The sequence below is a fragment of the Grus americana genome, chromosome 2 (assembly GCF_028858705.1).
Source record: "Grus americana isolate bGruAme1 chromosome 2, bGruAme1.mat, whole genome shotgun sequence".
Taxonomy (NCBI): domain Eukaryota; kingdom Metazoa; phylum Chordata; class Aves; order Gruiformes; family Gruidae; genus Grus; species Grus americana.
Window position 1 is genome coordinate 120,038,298 of NC_072853.1, and position 20,643 is coordinate 120,058,940.

At 39.4% G+C, this 20,643-nt stretch overlaps 1 protein-coding gene across 8 annotated transcripts in view; it reads right to left on the reverse strand.

Moving 5' to 3' along the window:
• Window positions 1–20,643, reverse strand: part of TRAK1 (trafficking kinesin protein 1) — a 130,333-nt gene that overhangs the window by 45,331 nt on the left and 64,359 nt on the right. For 5 of the 8 annotated variants that reach the window (XM_054815652.1, XM_054815653.1, XM_054815651.1 and 2 more), the window contains one exon: window positions 19,297–19,491. In XM_054815652.1, the coding sequence (XP_054671627.1) occupies window positions 19,297–19,491 (195 nt within the window). Of the gene's footprint in view, window positions 1–5,398; window positions 5,741–19,296; window positions 19,492–20,643 lie in introns of those variants that run through there. The other 3 variants (XM_054815659.1, XM_054815661.1, XM_054815658.1) reach the window with 3 other exon arrangements.

Here is a 20,643-nt window from a genome sequence, read left to right on the forward strand (position 1 = left end):
CAAACAGGGAGCTAGTTTGAAGAAGGGTGAGGCTGGACACAATACAAATAAATCCTCTTATCCTGACTCATTTCCAAGGAACTCCAATGCAATCAAATAATTTTAACCTTCCTTCATGAATAAAAACATCTACGCTTTTGCACAATTAACCACATTAATTCTGACCACAATTCACTAGAAATAATGCTTCATTTAGAACAAAGAGATTCTCTGTAAGCTAATAAGTTGTAAAAACAGTGGCTGAAACAGTAACACCCACATTTAAAAATATGTTGATGAAGAAACATGGATGTTTTGGGGTGGGCTTTTCAAGGAAGGGGGATAAACTGGTCCCTGAACATGTGCTTTCCATTAAGATGTACAATCAAAGTTAACTTGCTCAAATGTTTACAGGTTTTACATGTTTCCCACTCTTTCAAAAGCCCACCCAAATTATTTCCTGTCAACTCAACCAAAAGGACAGCATGTTACTTTTGCAGAAAGGGAATGAAATGGGATGAATTGGGAAAAAGCTTATCTAGAAATTCAGTGGCTGAGCAGAATAAAAAGGAAAAACACTTCTATACTGAAAAATAAGCCACGTAAAGACAACATACAAGTAGAAGTAGCTTAGGTCTGACTGGATAAAGAATAGAGAGTCAGTGGAGGAATAAAGTAAAAGAATTGACGTGGCAAAAGCAGAAAACTAGGAAAATTATATCAATGATTACATGAATATAAACAAGGTTCAACCATAGTTATCAAGTATCAAGGACACAGGAGCAAAATAAGAACAACCTGAACGAGAATTTTAGCTGCGTACCTATAGAGCAAGGGCTGTTTTAGAGATTGGATGCTATAAGCATTCGTAAGATTCTCATAGATTTAGATGGCGTACCCACAGTCAGCATCCACTCAACATCCGGAGTAACACCAGAGTTACTCTGTCCGCAGGGATGGAGACAAAAGGGGCCAATGTATGAGGGAGACGACGACTCATCATAAATGCCCAATCATCAGCCAAGCTCCTACTGTAACGGAGAAGGTGTCAAGGGAAGGGTATTTTAAGTAAAAAGGTTGACCGGGCCACCCACAGAGCTGGCAGATGGGCGTTTGCGAGGTTACCTGTAACTAAGGTGCACAGAGAAGAAACATGGATAACCAAGAATTCTTGAAGAGCTGCAGCAGGGAATATGAAATATTCTTCTAATGCTACCTTAAAGGAGTGAGGAAAAAAAAAAAAGAAAAAAAAAGGTGGAGGGGTGGCAGGGAAGAACCAGGACAGTTTCACATCTGCAAAGGCACTGCAATATAAGCAAGGCAAGGATAAATAATGATGCTTAAAGTGGCTGAGAGGTCAAGGAGAACAGGCATTATAATTGTTAATTATTGTTCAGCTAAAAAGAAAGTTAGGGAGCTTGCCGACAATCATTTCAGTAGAGTGGAACATAGAACAGAGGACAGGGGCTCCAAACTGCACACAGAACAAGAGATGACAACATTTCAATGTGAGCAGGAGGAAGATACAGGTCAGGGTTGAAAGTTACAGAGAAGAGCAAAAGCAGGATAAGGGGTGCCAGAATGACCAAGAGAGTAAGATGAAGTTGCTCAGGCAAACAAAAGGGGTTAGAAGCTTCGGCATGTGTGACAAATAGGGTACACAGTGTGACTGGCAGGGGAAAAAGACACTGTTTTGTCCATGAGAAATTGCCAAAACTCATAGCCAACAAAAGGAGGAGGAAAGAGCCAACTGCACATACACAAAGTCATCTGGAATTGTCGGCAATGAACTCTCAGGCATTAGTGTAGAGTTGCTCAGCTAGAAATAAACAAGTAATGGAAGAAACCAGAAGAAAAGTAATTTGATCCAAAGCCAACCTGGATATCTCTAGAAAGCACTGCTCGTTGAGAGGATGAAAAATATTGGCCTAAGAAAGAGGGAGAGGGACATGGCTATTCATAATGATTTCTATGGGTATCTGCTTGAGCAACCTGGTCTAGTGGAAGATGTCCCTGCCCATGGCAGGGGAGGTTGGAACTAGATGATCTTTGAGGTCCCTTCCAACCCAAACCATTCTATAGTTCTATGATATTTGTTTATTTAGCTGTTTGGGAGGTTTTTTTGCATTATTTTTTTCACCCAACTTGTGTTGTGTGCATTTTTTTAAGAATCTATTTGTTTTTCTCTAAAAAAAACCATCCATATGAGCCTAGATGTTTATACTGTTACCTTTCACAATAAGAGTCTGCAAAAGTTCCATCTTTTCCTCTTTTGTCACTGGTTCTCTCAATCTCAAAGTCTGCTAGGAAAATAACTGCTTTCCTACTCAAGTACACACCCAGCTCTTTCCTCCTCCCCATTCCACCTACACAATATACTTCATTAATACCAAATAAGGTGGCAACTGTCACTCATATTATAAAATATTATACTTGAAAAAGTATCTAAAAAGCACAGTGTAATAGCTCTTATTTATAGAGGTTTCAATTTAATGTAATGTTAGCTAATGCCGGTGATTCAATCTTCAGGTAAAAAGAGTGTGACATAAATATTGTCTAATTCCATCCACTCCTTCCAAGGATAAACTCTGTAAAGGACCTTATGTAAAGGGATTAATTCATTATTCCAACCCAAGAAAGTCTTTGTAAAGATTTGTCAATTGTAAGCTTTGAGCATTTGTTCATTTGCTATTGCAAGGTATTAAAAAAACTACCACCACCAAATGCAAGTTGAAGACATTATTACAATGTCAGTCCAGACAGAAGTTCATTAAATCTGAAGTAAAAGTGAGAGTCACTTCTTTACCTATTAAGTAACAGCATTAAAACCGTATATCCTGGTGTAATTTTGGAGTGCTTTTTCCCTTGAAGAACAAGAAATGATACGCCGATAAAATAATTATTTAAAAATGTAAAACAAATAAACCCACACCTTTTACATTGAAATCATGAGTCCCAGCAGCTTTGATAAAGAATGTTTGAACAATTTAATCGGAAAAATAATTCTGTACGATATCATCTTGTGAGGTTTTCTATCAGTTTCAAGGTACCACCAACTCTCCTCCAACGTTATATTTACCAAAAAGGATGAACTGGGTAGGACTGATAATTGAATGCACACATACATCTGAGTTCCAGAGAGTCCATGTATAGCAGAGAAATAAGCTAACTAGGCTTCTTGTCTTAAAATAGATATTCAAAACAGGTCAGCTGAGCTGCAACTGCCTATCACTCTCTACCAAGTATAAAAAGCATCTCAGGCAAGTGACTCTGGTATCGACAAATACATGGCAGAAAAATCAAACATCAAGAGACAGACATCTCTTATAATATGCTACCTGCTCTAGGTTTTTTAAAAAGGTCCTTTTTCTACCGTATTTTAAAGATGCCTTTTGTCCCACTACAATCAGAATACCTTTCTCCAACATGAAATGCCAACACTATTTTAAACCCAAATTAATATGCCAGTATCAACTATGCCTTCCACCACACCTCTCAAATCCTTCTCTCACACACTTCAACTGGGAGAAGCAAAAGAAACCTAAACCCCATAAAGTTCCATTAAACCTTATGAGACTACCATTCACCTGAGAGGCTGAGACAGGGCTGAGTGCACTAGCCTTCCATCATGTAAAAAGTAGTAAATAATAAAAAAAAAAATTAAAAAAGGCATTATGCCTTACCTACAGGAGAGATTTTCCAGTCAGACATTAAACCCTGCTTTCTCTTAGGGGAGAACTCCCCAAACACTTGAAGAAGCCAGCTAGCACAAACTCCACCTGAGGCTCTGTAGGTCTCAGCTCATGGAAGAAGTACACTGGGTGGGGGCTCAGCACTTGCAAGAAAACTTGTAAGCCCAGAATGAGACCAAGCACTAGAGTGCTCCTGAGGCCCTGATCCCACAAGGTATGTAAATGTTTGCCCAACGCCTGTTGCTTATTCCATTACCGTGGAACTCCCGCAGCTTCTCCAGCGCAGTACACACCTTAAGACAAAACTGAGGAGCAGATGAGTTCTTAGCTCATACACTCAGGCATGTCACTCTTCAATGACACAATGACACTTCAACCATGCAGACAAAGGACCATAAAAAAGAACAATAAAAAGAAGGCTATCTGTATTTAACCTGGGGGTGGGAAAAAACCAGCTACAGCTTTTAATGACAGTACAACTGTTCTATTTTTTAAGCTTCTAAAATCAGGCCAACTCAGCCTGTTACATCATGCAGATTAATGTGATGCTACGGTATTTACTAGGGTTAAACCTAGAGGATAAAGGTTATGTAATGGATTCAGTCCAACTTAAAGTGGTCAGATCTTTCAAATAAATATGCACCTTTCCTCTCTGAACACCTGGACAGAAATAATCAAAGGTAAGAGAAGTTCAAGTTTAACAAGCTTCTAAAACTGCAATTTGTTCCAAAATCTAGTACAGAGAAACAAATGGAGGCATATGCCACTCAAAGGACCATAAAAACCCATTCAAATTTTGTCACACATCTTTACTCTTCATGTCCCCTCTGATATTGTTATCAAAGCACTATGAAATATCTTCGTGTACTACATATGTACAACATCCCCTGGGCCTACACTCCTTACTGCTTTCTGTTCTTTGCTTCATTGTGATCTCGGACTTGCCTCATTTAAGTCAAGCTCTACAACCAGAATAAAATCCATATACAACTACTCCTTTCCCAAAGGCTGCATTTTGGGTTAGAGGTTACCACTGGGTGCCATTGATAAGGAATCTTGATTTTTCCACTCTGCTGAGTGTACAGTTTTAGCCATTCCTTATCCTTCCTCAAGTGCCTTCTATCAGAAGTCTGATGAAAACATTCAATGCTCCAATAAAAAAAAATAATTGCCTAAGTAAACGTTACAAAAATTGCAAGCAGCTGAGAAGATAGTGCTTGCCAAAGTTTATATTTTTTTCAATTCAAGAAGTTAACTGGCTCACTTAAGAAGCTACTGTTTTAAATGTCTTTCACAGACAAATACACAGAGAGAAAACATGTACTGTCTACTAATATGTTAAATATATACATATTACAGCATATTGGTAATGCAGAAAACCCAAAGACTTAAAACTCAAACCAATACAGAATCTTACAGTAAGTGTATTTAAATTCAGCTGAATTCTTATACATACAGTTAGCATTTCAAATATTTCTTCCCCTGCCCAAAGACTGATCATATAGTGCATATGCTCCTCTGCCACTCCCTTTGAAAAAGGGAAAGGTATACAGCAGAGTCTCTTGTAGCATGCTCACAAGAGAGGCCGAGGTGCAACAGAGATGCGGGCATCTCCGCCACACCAGGGTGCTGCCTTCTTTGAGGTAATTCATTTTTTAAACCATTGAATAACGATGGTCCGGTTTTACAAGCTCCAAATTCTGCAACAAGAGACTAGAAATATTTACCATCTGTGCATTCTTCGTAATACCAGTCCAGTTCGTAATAATCTGCTTCAATAAATTTCTGCATAGTCAGTATCCTTCAGCAACATAGACGAGATTTCACTTCGCTGCTAAGGTCAAGTGAAATGCAGCCATGCCTTCCTGCCTTTGCAAAATACCACATCACAAGGAAGCTCACAGAAAGCTGAAAATGAGCTGCACATCTTCAATCAGACTGCAACTCAAATAAAAGGGGGGGAGCGGAGGGCGTATTTGGGGGAAAAAAAAATACAAAATATAAGAGAATAGGAAAAGGATGCAGGAGGGAGAAGCAGATGCCCTGGCGGCTGCTCTAATAAAGAAGCTCTGCACAGGAGCCTTGGATGGGTGTTAACAAAATCATCCTATCAAAAGGCTGATGTGCTGACGTGGGGACACACACCACCGCCCGGCTGTTTCTAACTCATTCCTTCCCTCCCTAGTCTCCACATCTCTTTTGGTCTAACATGTTGCCATGGAGACGAGCTGGCTCCAAAAGAGATGCAGAGATGAAGAAAATGCATTTTGTTGTTTCTGGCTTTACAGACTAGAAGTACCCCTCCATGCTGGAAACAAAAATCCTTGCTCAGAAAGATGATACAACTCTCTGCTGACTGCTCGTGGAACAGCGGCATCATGCCATTGCAATGCACTGGGTACATGCAGTACATTAATAATGAAAATCTAGTCCATTACTACTATCCTCCACATGGTTTGATAAAAGCCTGCCTTCCCCATGGAAAATTGAACTACATGACTGCTTTGTTACATTATTCCGGGCTGATATAATAGAATCCTTTATGCATTCTGTTACTGCAAAGTGGCAAACAAAAAATGAAAGAATCAGAAAAATCAGGACAACAGTACATTTCCCCTTGCAATAAAGCTAATCTGCTTTTGCCCTTCCCCATGAACCACTGACCCATTTTATTAGTTTTTTGCAAACATCTAAGCTTTGTAGCTGAAAACAACAGGTTAGGACAAACTTTCACCATTCCTAAAAATGTTTAAGTTCTTCACACAGAATAGCTTAATATTCACATTGACCATTTTGGAAATGAAAGAAAAGACTTTTGCAGCACCCAGGAAAACCACGTTTAAGCTATTAGAAGAGAACCTGTCTGAGGAACAGATGGCATTAAATCTTCATCATCATCAAGCACAGCAATTCAAAAAGCATGTCTGAATCTGTGCACGTACAGTTATCAAAGGGATCAACAACCATTTTGTTCATAACCGTCACACACTCTTCCCCCCTTTCTTCCCCTTTTTTAGGAAACTGTATTTCTTTGTGAACACCAGCAGAAACACTGGGATAGATTAAGTTGCAATATATATTAATAACACAAGCTAGGAGGCCAGATTGGGTCTGACCAAGTGGGCATCTGTCTAGCCAAAGACTCCATCTACTATTCGTGATATAATAAACCCTCACCTTTTGCTTTGCAACTCACTTTTACTAACTTAATTTGAATTTAATCACTCATGGTTTTGCGGATTTCTATTGTGGTCCCCCTCACGCAAGTCTTTTCTAGGTTGTTACCACTTGCTCTACTCCCTGACTGGTACCATTTTGCTTTACTGTAACAGAAATAGGTAAGGAACATTCAAGATATGCAGTACCTTTGAGCTTTGGAATTGCCACATCTCTTTTATATATTGATAGATGAAGCACAGATTAACAGATCTGTTCACGCATCTGCCACACGTTTTTGGAGAATCCCTCCTATGAGGAAAGGCTGAAAGAGCTGGGATGGTTCAGCCTGGAGAAGAGAAGGCTCCGGGGCATCTCACCAGTGTGTATAAATACCTGAAGGGAGGGCACAGAGAGGACAGAGCCAGGGTCTTTCCAGTAGTGCCCAGTAACAGGATTAGAGGTGATGAACACCAACTCACATACAGAAGGTTCACCCTGAACAGAATTTTTTAATTTTTTATATTTTTTTTAATGCAAGGGTGACTGAGGACTGACAGCCAGCTCCAGGGGACCCTACTTAAGCAGGGGGGCTGGACCAGACGAGTTGCAGAGGTTCCTTCCAACCATTCTGCTATTCTGTGATGTTGTAGTTCAAGGGCCTCCACACATTTACTTACTTTGTTTAACTGCCCCAGGCTAAGATTCTTTGAACTTATTTCATTAGTCAAAATACTTATTTTTAACTTCTTAGACAGCAGGAACAAGGGCACATGGTTTCAGACCACTGTGAACTTCAAAGATTCACAGAGACTGAAGTGCTAGAGCTCTTCCTCAAATACAGTTTCCCCTTGCTCCTGTGAGATACTCTCAGGTTGCAGTTTGCTGCCTGGCCTATGTCTCAAAGCCACTGGTTTTGTTTAACTTGACTCTTACACCCCTGCCCGTTCTCCTGCCCATGCCAGCCTTAGCCACCTGGGGCCAAGGCCCACAGCTGTCCTACAAGGAGGTCTCTGGATGAGGAGATCCAATGGTTGTACTTCAGTTATTGCTGGTGGACAACTAAGTTGGTGTAATACCTAAATAAAGTTAGTCAACCCACTCTAGGCTGGAAGCACTGCCCTTCTTGGGAGGCTAACTCAAAGCAAAGAAGCATGGCCTTAATCAAGGCACCACCACGTTTACGGGCACTTCCTCCCCATTTGTTACTTTTGCATCAAGCTAACCTTAGCCCTCCTGAAATCAAGAGGTACTCTAAGACAAGAAGGGTCTGAAAAGCAAAACTTGCTCTCATTTTGACAAGGATCACATTATTTTTTGCTTCATTCTGCTGATTAGATTTTTAGTATGCTCAATATTGATGTGAAAGCAATACAATAAGTGTACATAATCTTCAGGTTAGTAGATCACAAAGGATTATATAAAATCCACTAAGAGCCTTTGGACATGCAAAGACCCTACAATTACCTTTAAAAAAAGAGATCATATTTTGAATAGTGCAAGTGTTTTTGCTAAATGTGATCATTCTGCCCAAACGCTGTGCCATCTTGACACAGAGGAATGTGACAAAGCACTCCAGCCCTAGCTCAGTCTTGCAGAATTTCAGTTATGCATACTCACAAGGCAAGAACTGTACATGATATTAAATGCAATTAAGGCTACACTGTTAAAATAGTGTCAGAGAAAAATAAAGGTTCCTATGGCAACATTAACTCAATTGCTCTGCATAGAAGCTATTCGTTCCACTTGTATTATTTTTGTCCAAAAGGTAATTTCAGTCTGGTAATGCTATTAAACAAGCATTTCAGATATAAAAAATGAATATTGGCTACCAGCTTAAATTGCTGCAGGGACTCTCTCCTTTTTGTTTCCTGACAGTTTAAACAAAGGAAATCTTCAACATGCTAGAATCTTCTTCTCACCATCCTCCCCACTGCATACACATCCCCCTTTCAATGACACAGGACAAAAATCGTTCAAGGTGGAGGTCTGGGGCTTTTTGTTTGTTTGATTGACCTTTTTCTACAGATCTGATTGGAAACGTACTGGTGTAATCCAGAAAGGCATTATTTTTCTGTGGAGAAAATCACTTGGGTGGTCAAATGATTTCAGTACTCCTCAAGAGACCTGGAAATATGCGAGAAGTGTATGATCTTCCCAGCGTGAAGAGAGAAACCCTGGACAGACAGAATACTATGTATCCAGGTAACCACATGCAAGCATCCCTTCAATTATAGGAGAAATTGTAGCTCTATAAAGGGGGGGCTGGAAGGGCCATCAAGTTGAATGTGAAAATCTGACCAGGCCTACAAGGCAGCTGCATACTTGCAAAACCCTCTCTCAACCTCTGCAGCCCTACTTTTCCTTCCTACAGCTATACATTGGATTTAACTTACGTAAAACTTAGCAGAACAGTCCATTTTCCTGTGGACTACTGCAAACATTAAACCCCTGTGCATTCAAATCTCCATAGTGCAACATTGCATTTGGCTGCGGTATTGCATCTAAAACTTGAGTTTAAGAAAGATGTCAGGTAATGGATGTCTGACTATAAGGGACTTGCTTTTTCCTATTCCAGAGCTAAATACAGTTATGTACATTCACGTGGCATTCCCTTCCAGCTGTGGATTTTGTTCTATTTTTCTATGTTTAGTTTCAAAGCAAACAAAACCCCCTACTTTTATTTGTTCTCCATGGAGCAAAATACACAGACTGATAAAGACTTCTGGCAGCCAACTCTGATCAGCTACACTGAGCGCTCCTTAAGTTTGAAGTTACAAAGGAGTTTTATTAGGCACAAAAGTTGACTTCAGAAACTCACAAGCCCTCTTCTCTTTCCCTTTTGCTTCAATAAATCTGTGCCATAGGTCAACACTAAACTGGTCTGTCTCAATTAGCCAGGTTATAAAAATCACACAAACCCCTTTTCCTTGTTTGAAGAGAATTTTTGACACACATAATTTTGAGTACCTCATTTATAAACATGGCCTCTCAACAAAGTTGTAGCAGCACGCATGCAGTGAACCATGTTGCCTGGGTGCAAAGCAGCAGCAAGTAACCTCTGCTGGCTAATGACATATTCAAACAATGTTATTACATAGAATATCACTATAAATCATGCGTTCCCATACTTTGTCATTCTCAGCTTTCTTCTCCAAATCTTTTCCAATTCTAGGAGGATCCTTTGAAAGTCAACACCAGAGCTGGATGGAATATTTCCATGGCACCTGCAAGAGTGTATTACCTCCCATTTGATTAACTCTGCATCATAGCTGGCTACAGCATCACATCAGGATGCTAAATTAAACATCATATCCTTTCATTATTTTCTACAGTCATCACCACTCAGGATAAAGTTGCCCATGCCATTAACATCGCCTAGAGTCCTTTTTATCAGAGGAGCAGCTGTACAGTCCACCACTACGCAATGCACATTGGTAATATTGTGGCGATGCCTGACTACTTACTTTGCAAACTGACATTTTTTAACTGACTTTAGCAACTCTGCCCCCCACCACCAAAAAAAAAAGAGCATTAAAAAGGAAAGCAAGCACATTTAAAAGCTCAACTGATTTTCAAGGACAGGCTGGCATACTGTTATTTTTAAATTGGGATCTCACTTACTGGTGTTTCACCTTCTAAAAGAACACTGAGCAGGAGTCATCCTGTGACTGCACACTTAGTAAGAGCAAACAACTCTGCAACTTAGGACAGAGATCTCTTCCAGTGTAGTATTTTGCTTAGCAAGAAGTCAGCGTGGCTTGCTTAACCTGAAAAGAGTGGAACCAGAGCAGTGAAAGCATTGTATCAGCAGCTTTCAGAACCGGTATTTAGAAAAACAGGTGTTCAGATTTGACTGACTTTCCTTCATCAAAATAGGATTACTCTTCAGGGCTTCAAAATGGTGCAGGTACTTCCTACAGATGGGACAGAGCTGGTCCCTTCTGGACACCATAAGGGCACGCTGACATCACCTGGTACAGACAAAAGACTCTTCTGATGCAGAGAAGAGCCTAACTGTTCCACTGAAACAAAGTGACTTCACATGAGACAGGGGCAGACAGATGAAATTAAATTACTTAAGGACAAAACCCTATTTCCCACAAGAAAGGATTATTTCTCCCTTCCCCAAAATTATTACTGGGGAGTACTATATTTGCATTTGTATAAAATCAAAATTGATGTGGTCTTCAGCAACCCACCTGCACAGCCAGCTGTATAGTTTAATTAAGGGATCACTGGGCATACTTAAATACTGTAAAAGAGACCATGATAGCAATAGGTAGACATTTAAGAGAATATATCCCTCTCCAGCATAAACAAATGAAGAGTAAAGCTTTAGAGTCACATTTTGTAAACTGTTCGCCACCTGGAAATTATGTAAACTACAATCTCTGGGTTTTTTCGTGGTTGTATTTTTCTTAGAGACAGCAAACACATTTGTAAAATGAAGTTGAGCTTAACATCATGCTTAATTGGATAGACAAAAATATTACAGTTGCATGGTTATGACCTATTTTTCTAATGAGGAAGGAAAAAACCCACTGACAGTCATGATTGCAGCTTCCTGGGAGAGAAAAGGAATGCAAGTTGCATTACACTGAAGGAATCAGGGAGCCCAGAACTGGACCCAGCACTCCAGATGTGGCCTTACCAGTGCCAAGTAAAGGGGAAGGATCACCACCCTCGACCTGCTAGCAACAGTCCTGTACAGTCCAGGATACCATCAGCCGCCTTTGCAGCAGGGGCACGTTGCTGGCTCATGTTCAACTTTGCACCCACCAGGACCTCTCAGGTCCCCAGCCAGTCAGACTCCAGCATGGACTGGTGCATGGGGTTGTTCCTCCCCAGATGCAGGACTTTGCACTTCCCTCTATTGAATTGCACAAGGCTTTTTGACTCATCTCTCCAGCCTGTCAAGGTCCCTTTGAGTGGGAGCACAGTCCTCTGGTGTCTCAGCCACTCCTCCCAGATCCTGTTTATGTGTCTCATCCTCCCTGATGATGCGCAGCTTGCTGACCTCCTCTCAACTTCTCCACTTGGTGACAGCTCTTCAACAGCAGCACACCTCTTGCATCAAAGAAGGCCATCTCTCCCTAACCTCAGCAAGGGATCCCAGACACTCCCAGCAGCGTGGGACTTGCAGGGCTGCATCCACCATCTGAAGCTCTGTCTGGGTTAAAGTCTCTGCTCTGGCAGGGACAGGTGCTCCAAAACTTAGGGAATGCACCCTGTGGCACACCACCACCACCACATCTGAAGGTTTAGGCTGTTCTGAACACAGATGACGACCCCTTCTTTTCACCCTTGCACACAAACTGCTCCATCTGTTGGCTGTCTCTGGGAGCCGGGCTCCAGACTCAGCTGTGACATAGGGCTCTCCCAAGCACCAGCTAAAAAGGTGCTTGACCATCCCTAAACAGCAGCAGCTGCAATGAAGGCTCCAAGCAGGGAGCAGCTGACAGCTTCTCAGAAGCCACTAGAGCTCCCTCAGGCCCACACCCCTATGGCTCCCCTTACCTTGCCCCTACCTGGCAGCAGCAGACACCCTTGGGTTTCTCAGAGGGTTCCCAGGAGTCCCCAGGTGATCCTGGGCCCTGTCCCTGTAAGCTCCCAAGGCAGAACCCAGGCTCTCACACAAAGTGCTGTCTCTGTTCACTGCCTCTGGTAGCTGCACTCAGAGCTGTGCTCTAGGTCTGACTCTTATATAGACATCTCCCCAGCCATCAGCTAAATAAAAGGGTGCTTGATGTTCCCTAATCTGGGGGCAGGGAGATGGAATGTCACTTAGCTGCATTACACATTCGTGCAGCACATTTTAGACTGGCTTAAAAGGCACTCTGCCCTCAAGAGTTTAACAAGACTGCTGAGATGACATCTGATTTATTTGATTATGCTTTAGGGTCAGATCAGTTTTATTTTGTTCATTTGGTAGGGACTGGCTTAGTCTGAAGCATATGAAGACATTAATGACAAAGATATGCTTTAGAGTTTCAGAACGTAAAAGAATAGCTGCAGTCCTAACATACTATTCAGTTCCTCCCAAAAGGTATCTCCATCCAAGTGTGAAGACTCCATTTCCCAATTGCCAACTAAATTTTAAGAACTATCCTGCATCACCTATCCTGGGTTATTTCTTAAGTTACCCCCAAAAGTTGCTAATAAGTTAAAATGCTTGGATATTAAAATATTTATATTTCTACCAGTATCTTCAAAAATTAATTCAAAAGGAAGGCTAAATCAGCCTTGTGCCCATGCTCAAGCAACACTGCCCAGTAGATTCTGTGACTGCCAGCCTTTGAAAACCAAAAAGCCACAGGAAGGCAGAAAAAAAATCTGCTCTGACAAGCCACAGCAGTACAGCCGTTGACTCTCATCCTGTATGGATCAACACAGGAAAACTCATCACATCGATGCTGGTTTATAACCTACTGGTGGAAATCTCAGCAGGTAGTCTAAAAACTATGATATTTATCATAAGTCATTCAGAAATCAAATGCCCTTCTTGTGTAATTGCTCAGATTTCAAGCCTCACATGTTCATACAGAACAGTTACAATGACAACATTCAGTGTGCAAGCCTTATGAAGCTTAACAAAATACTAGTAAAAGTCAAAAGCTAGATTTTTAAAATTCTAAGCATAATTCTTGTTAACAACTCATCTGAACTCCAGTCAAAACCAGTGAGTTGTATAAAAGGAGTCCCATAGGAATGAAATGGCCAACTGCAATCAGTATTTTGCCTAAAAGTTTTGATATAGATTGTGGAGGGAGATTTAAGACCAAGGATCCAAACTTTCCCTTGGTACACGGTTTTCTTCCCCACTACAGAGAAATCAACTCAATTTATGCTAGGCAAGCCCACCGCTCCTGTTCTGATATCTTGCAACACACATCCTCCATTCCATTAAAAGAAATTTAGGCAGTATAAAACCTTGCTGGAAATGGCAGAACATTACTGGCCTCAGCATGGTAAGGGTGCAGCATTTAAGAGACATTTTGCTTAAATAAAGTTTGCCTTTCACAGTGAAGAGAGTATGGAGATACCCAAGATTCTAATTATAATGATAGAGGAACAGTCCTTGTTATTGCAATATACTAAGAAAGTAACAATCATTTTTTTTTTCTCCAGAAATCCACATTTTGCAATTGTAGAGATTAAAATATCATCCAAGTATCACAATGAATTTAAGAAATATGAAGGTGTCATTGGAAAAGTGATTTTAGCTCATTTTATAGATCTGTAGCATTTATTATCCTTGATTTATCTTGTATTATAACTTACACAACATTTATATAAGCCTACAAGAACAGTACTAGTAAGCAAAAAATATAACATCTGAATACCAAGAAAAACTAGTTTGCAAATTTGGTTTATTGACAGAGAACAGAGATGTGCTCAGAGAACCTAGGTTTTTAGTAATTACCGAAATCACCATATGCACACATACATCCACACCTCTCATTGCTTTTTTGTTTTAATAGGTCACATCTTGACTCAGTTGTAACCACTACATGCAATTAGAAGATTAAGCAGAACAAGTTCAGTAGACTGGAGAACCAGAAAAGAGTCAGTATTAAAGTACACATCACTGAGGCATCCAAGAAATGAGTGTAGCATAAATACTTGCACTGTATAGACATTTATATATCAAGCCTTACTTTAATTTATAGTTTCTCATTATACACAAGCCGCAGAGGATACTTCATTTTACTGAAAACCTTCCCAGACCACAGTGGCTTCCCTACTCTTTGCATTGAAGCTCTCTCTTCCTCCATCCATGCTTGTGCTTAACTTCCAGTACATGTTCAATGCCTGTTTTCATATTTTAAGGAGAAATAATGGAATACAAGAACAGATAGCATTTTGTGACTATCAAGTTACTTTTGAGAACAGTTGTACTCCACACATCCTTTACAATAGGATCTAATATGCCATTATGCTCTATTAAAGACGGATGTACAAACCAAGGAGACCTAAAGAAACAATCAATCAACAACCAAACAAAAAAATCAGAGACCAAAATGGAGATGTCCATTAAGACAGCGGCCCTAATAAAAGCACTTACACTCTTCATTTTGCAATCCAGAGAAGATAATTTCTCTTTCTGCTCAAAAACAATTGACTATTTTCCTAAATTCAAGTCTTCCCTTGTGATACACTTCCTATGGTGAAAAGGAAACACAGCCCCCTCTGCCCCCAAAACAGTTCCTGTTCAGTCACAGTAAAACAAGTATGTGCGAGCATTAATAACTACTAATCTACTTTTTAACTGAATGAAAATGCATCTGTGTACTTTAATAGCTTGATAGTATACCACTCCAAACACCCATCAGCTCTTCAGAAAACTCCTTCATTTCAGTGCTTCTACTTTAAAGGACAGCAACACAGCTGCCAATTATCTTATATGCTGAATCACTCCTGGAAGTAATACCTCTCATGGATTCTCTCCTGGGAGTAAATGCAAACACAGATGAACTAGAGAATATTGTCACTATAAGCAATTTAAGATTCTTTCACAGATAACAGTCTTTGGAGACGCGTGAATCTATCCAAACAACCATCGAGACTCTCTTATTAAATATAAATGTATTATTCAGAAACTAAAAGTCACAGACAAATAGGCATTCAGTATCACAAGTTCCCTATTAACAAGGCTGTTTTATAGAAAAGGAGAATACTAAATTCATAATGAGAACGCATTATAAAATGCACAATGGATATATGTGAACATGTAAGTACATGTGCCTAATAGAGAAATCACATACTATAATTCATACACAAATGCCATTTTAAACAGCAAATAAACTCTTTGGAAGTGCAGTTCTCAGAGAGAGATAATCCATGGAGAATTAGAGCACTGTTTTCTGAGTGCAGCTTAAAATTTTGGTTTGGGGTTGCAAATCAATTAGAATTTTTTTACATAACCTTCTTGACAAACTAGCTTGCTTTCTCCTTTTTGTGTTGACATTCTAAAGTGGGAACAAATGAAGACTATAGTGCAGTTTACAAGGCATTTATTTTCAGAATCAGTTTACTTACTATGCTTAAGATAGTCACATTTTTAAATCAACTTTAGGGCACTTTACAAGTCTTAACCAAAAATGTGTTTGAGGAATTATTTTCATTTTGAGTAGAGATTTAAAGTTTGGTCACTATATTTTAAAGTTCTTTCAAAAGGATAACTACAAATCCAATTGTACATCAATACACATAACATTATATGTATTTATTATATATGCATATACATACACACACACTTTTTAGAAATATATTTAGAACACCCCACTTTCCTACTTCTGTGGGCCTTAAAATATTTTTAAGTAATCCAGTACTGAGGTTCAATGGTTCAGACATCTATCTTGTTCACAACTTCCAAAAGGAGTCAGGACAGAGCTGGAGACATGGATCATAACCAAGACAGAGGTTAAGGAGTCACTGAATATGGTAACTGGCCACAAATGTGTTCAAAAACCTACAGCAGAAGGAAGCAAAAACACTGCTCTCAATTACCACTCACCAAAAATCAACCTCCCCTGCCCCTGGATGGAGGGATGGGAATACAACTATAACCAGTGGAAAACCAGACGTGTTCCCCCTCCCCTAATTCCAGTTGTTTGCAGTAGGTACCTGAACATCATGAAAACAAGGAGTTACAGTGCAAGACTGTCGCTATTGTGTTACCATTCAGACTATTTCTAACCTAAATAGTTACACTTTAACTGGTGTGGCAAGATATTATAAAATGTTGCTCTTCCCGATAAGCTCTCTCCCTAAACAACAAGAAGCCTTTCAAAAGACACATTTACCCACATTAATAATGCACAATATTTACATATAAAAACATGCACAAACATCCCCCTTGCTGTCCAGCATTTCTCTGTCTGTGAACATTTCCTGAATAAAGTCATAACATTTCCCTCCCTCCCTGTTACATCCTAGTTCCGAAGCTGATCAACGCTACAACACACCAGGAACCATAAGCAACCAAAAGACTTAATTTCACACCTAAAAATATTCTGCACCAGCTGAAGTTTTAATATTAAATTTTAGTTAACTTGGTGTATCTCTAAGAAGCTTGAAGAAGGTAAAGCAATAATCTGTATGTGTAGTGCATTTTAATTCTGATTAAAGTATTTATTTTGCAGCAAATCCTTTTTCATTGCAGCAAAATCAATGAATTCCTCCTTCAGTTAAGGAAAACTTTGACAGATTATGAGACTTCATTTTTATTATTTATTAAATTTAACTACATCCATAGAATTCTTAGACCACAATGATAGTTTTGAAAGTAGCAGAAATTTGTAAGATTATGTTAAAACCTTCCAATAGACAAGTTACAGTATTTCCTCACGCCCTCGTCAAGGTTTTTAAAACAAACTAAACAGGTACAGAAGGAGTGCCTTAATTGCAGCACTGAAAATGAATCATTGTGCAAGCAGCCACACCCTGGAAAACACTCTCCGAAGTGATGATGGTACAATTCACAGGGCTTTTCTGCCAACTTACTTAAAATAATGTTTTTATCTTGGTAGCTAATTTTTCCATTAACCAATGTTTACAATCAATGTCATGATTTCCAAACATGTCATTTTTATGATCTCACACTCTCACATATAGATATGACTTGTTCACAATAACTGAACAAGGGTAAAGTCAGAGCTCTCAGTTTCCAGGTATCAGTCTAAGGCTCAATCCAAATTTGCTTAAACGTCTTAAACTACTATCTATACACAAGTGTCTGTATATAAGCAGTAAGGAGTAAACTTTATGGAAATTCTGCTTCCTTGGTTCCTCCTCTTTAAGTAGTTATTTCCCAATGAAAGCAGAAAACATACATTGTCGCAGGAATTAATCTCAATTTCTTTCCTTCAACCCAGCTGATTGGATGAAATCTTCAACCACAGCAACATGGTAAAATTGCAGTCATTATGCTTGTGAGATAAAAACTGGATAAAATTGTTTAAATACTCACAGGTACAGGCAGCTACTGCTATCCAATTCCTCTGTTGTACATAGCTTCATTTTATATCCATTCCCAACAGTCCCACACTATTGCAACTGACATGCCCCACCAGCAAAACATCTTCCCCATGGTTATTGCAACAGTCCACCCACATAGACAGTCTTACTTGTGAGACAAGACTAATCAGGTTACTAAAGATTTTGGAAACCTGACGCTTCAAAAAACATTTCTTTAAGCCGACTTCTGCCATCATTGTAACAACACTAACGGCCTGATACAAAACAAGGAGCACAGCTGATTCCATAGATCAGCTTCAGTTCGCCTCTCCCCCTTCCCACTGCTTTTGTCTGATTGGCAGGAGGTGGAGAACATATGTAAGCTATCTACTAAATGTCTTCTTATTGAAGCATTAGTCAGAAACTCAGTTCTTCATATTCTTAATGCTTTTCTTTAACAACCTTGCTCCTTACAAACTGAATTCTCCAGCTGCTTCAAAATACAATGAAGCCATCTTTGCAGAGGTTTGTGTTGAGCCCCATAACTCATCCCTTCTGTGCCCATCCACAGTGCCTCAATAAGTCTACCTACATCTATCTACTACTATAATCTATGTAAATCCACTACTATGTAAGTCTAACTATTATAACTTTAGCAAAAAAATTAGCTTGATACTCTGCAACTATTTTAATGTGCACCACATGCAGAAATGCAACAAAATTGCACCTTCATGTGAAACCATGGAGGGAGAAAAAAAGGGAAGAATAATTTAATCATGCATTACTCAATAAATCAGCAACTATAGGATGAATCACAGAAGTCTTCTCTACTTGCACAGGTGAGTCAACACCCACAGTGGAAGAACCCAGAGGGACATGAATCCATTCACCATGACAAAAACATCTCAAACAAAAGAATGAAAAACCAAGGTCACAACACTACACACTTTCCCTCCAGGCACGAAAGGTACCTTTTCGTCCAATAGTATGAATATGAACAAAAGAAAGAATTAAGGGACAAACAATCTCAACCAAATGTTGAGAGTTTGGTTCTTCACAAGTCTTTCCCAGACGCATAAGCTGCAGAACAATGATTTGATGTCATGTTGTGATGCTGACACACAGTTCCATCAGAGAACAGTGCAATGTGTCAGAGAACATACTCAAAAAAAGCAAATATTGAAACAGATCTAAGCTTTCTACATTGTAGATGTACAGAAATTTCAGTCTCTTGCCAGAGAGATGATGAGCAAAAAGTACTTCAGTTTCGCCAATATTTGTAATGTGGAGAAGCGCACGCACAGATTACGAATACAACTGCTGTTTCTGATTAAACATTTCCTTTGTTTTCTATCTAACACAAACTTGAAGACCAAAGCAATATATCACAAACAGGTCTCTTGCTTTCCACAGCTGTAACAGAATTGCACAGATACTTCAGAGAAGGTAAGAAAAATAGCACTATTTTATTTGTTCCTCAGTACAATGTCTGAATTTTTTGACTTACGGAAATATTTCAAGGTCTCTTCTATTTGTTCAGTTGTTAAGTCAATATTCGCATCAGGGGAAATGAGCGGTGTATGAAGCCAGTCGTCGTGGTCATAACCATAGATTGTATCTGCTCTTAGCTTATAATGAGGCAGCTGCTCTTCCAGTAGACTGATGATTTCAACTTCAGGAAGATTGGTACTATTGCACACATCTGGTAAGAGAAAAAGGACAATCTCTGTTAGTTACTTTAAATCAAGAACTATACATACAAGCTAGCAAAGATGTCAGTTTTAGCATCAGCAAGATTTTTCTGCATGTAGAAAACACGCTAGATACTAATCGGTGTAGAAGATCAGACTAGCACACATGATCCTGAAATAGCATATTTACTAGCAGAAAATACAAAGGCATGCTCTTAGGGACCTAAAGCTCAACCTCTAGAAGCAGGGACTCACCTACTGAAGAATAAAGGAGGTGAGGGAAAATAGAGAGCAAGCGAGCATCGACTAAGACAGAGTAGTTACAACCTGAGTATGGACAAAGGATTATTGCATACAGGAATTTACCTTTTTTTTTTTATGTTCTACTTGACAGATTATGTTTAGCTTGCAAGCATTACATATCTCCTTAACTTGGTCTTTGACCGCAGTTAAGTACCAAATTGTTCTCACAAAAAAGAAATCCAGGACTGCAATAGCAAACAGTGTCACAGTTCACACCTAAGATGCACTGGTAAAGTTGGCTGCGAGAACTTATAGGGAACCTTGTGACACTATTTCGACCTGCATTCTGTGATATCAGTCCCTCATGTTAACAAATATGTCAAGTTCGCATGCAGTTTTAAAAACTGATACCACCAGCTATCAACAACTGCAAAAATGTTGCAATTAAAATTGGAGATTTACATTTAGGACAAGAGGGAGCTGAGAAGTTTTAACACAGAAAATTCCAATTCAACATATAAACTTTTTCACAAGGATGGTCAGACACAGAAACAGGGGCGCAGAGAAGCTGGGTAATCTCCCATCTTTGGAAAGACTGACATCTCGACCGAACAAGGCCATGAGCACTCACTTCAAAAGACCTGCTTTGAGTAGAAGTCATAACAGATGACCTCCAGAGGTACCTTCTAACCTGTATTATTCTAAAATGAAGAATTTTGTGTGTGTGCGCATGTGAATACCCAAACCAGACATGATCATTTTAAATATATACATTTTAATTACCATATAAAATTAACTACAATTGCTAAATAATTATTAAGAAACAGAGCAATGCTAGTATATTTTCTGTAATTACTTAGTGCATCAATCTGCATTCCCATTTCCATGCCAGGACAAAAAGAAAAGAACACCACAGTCCC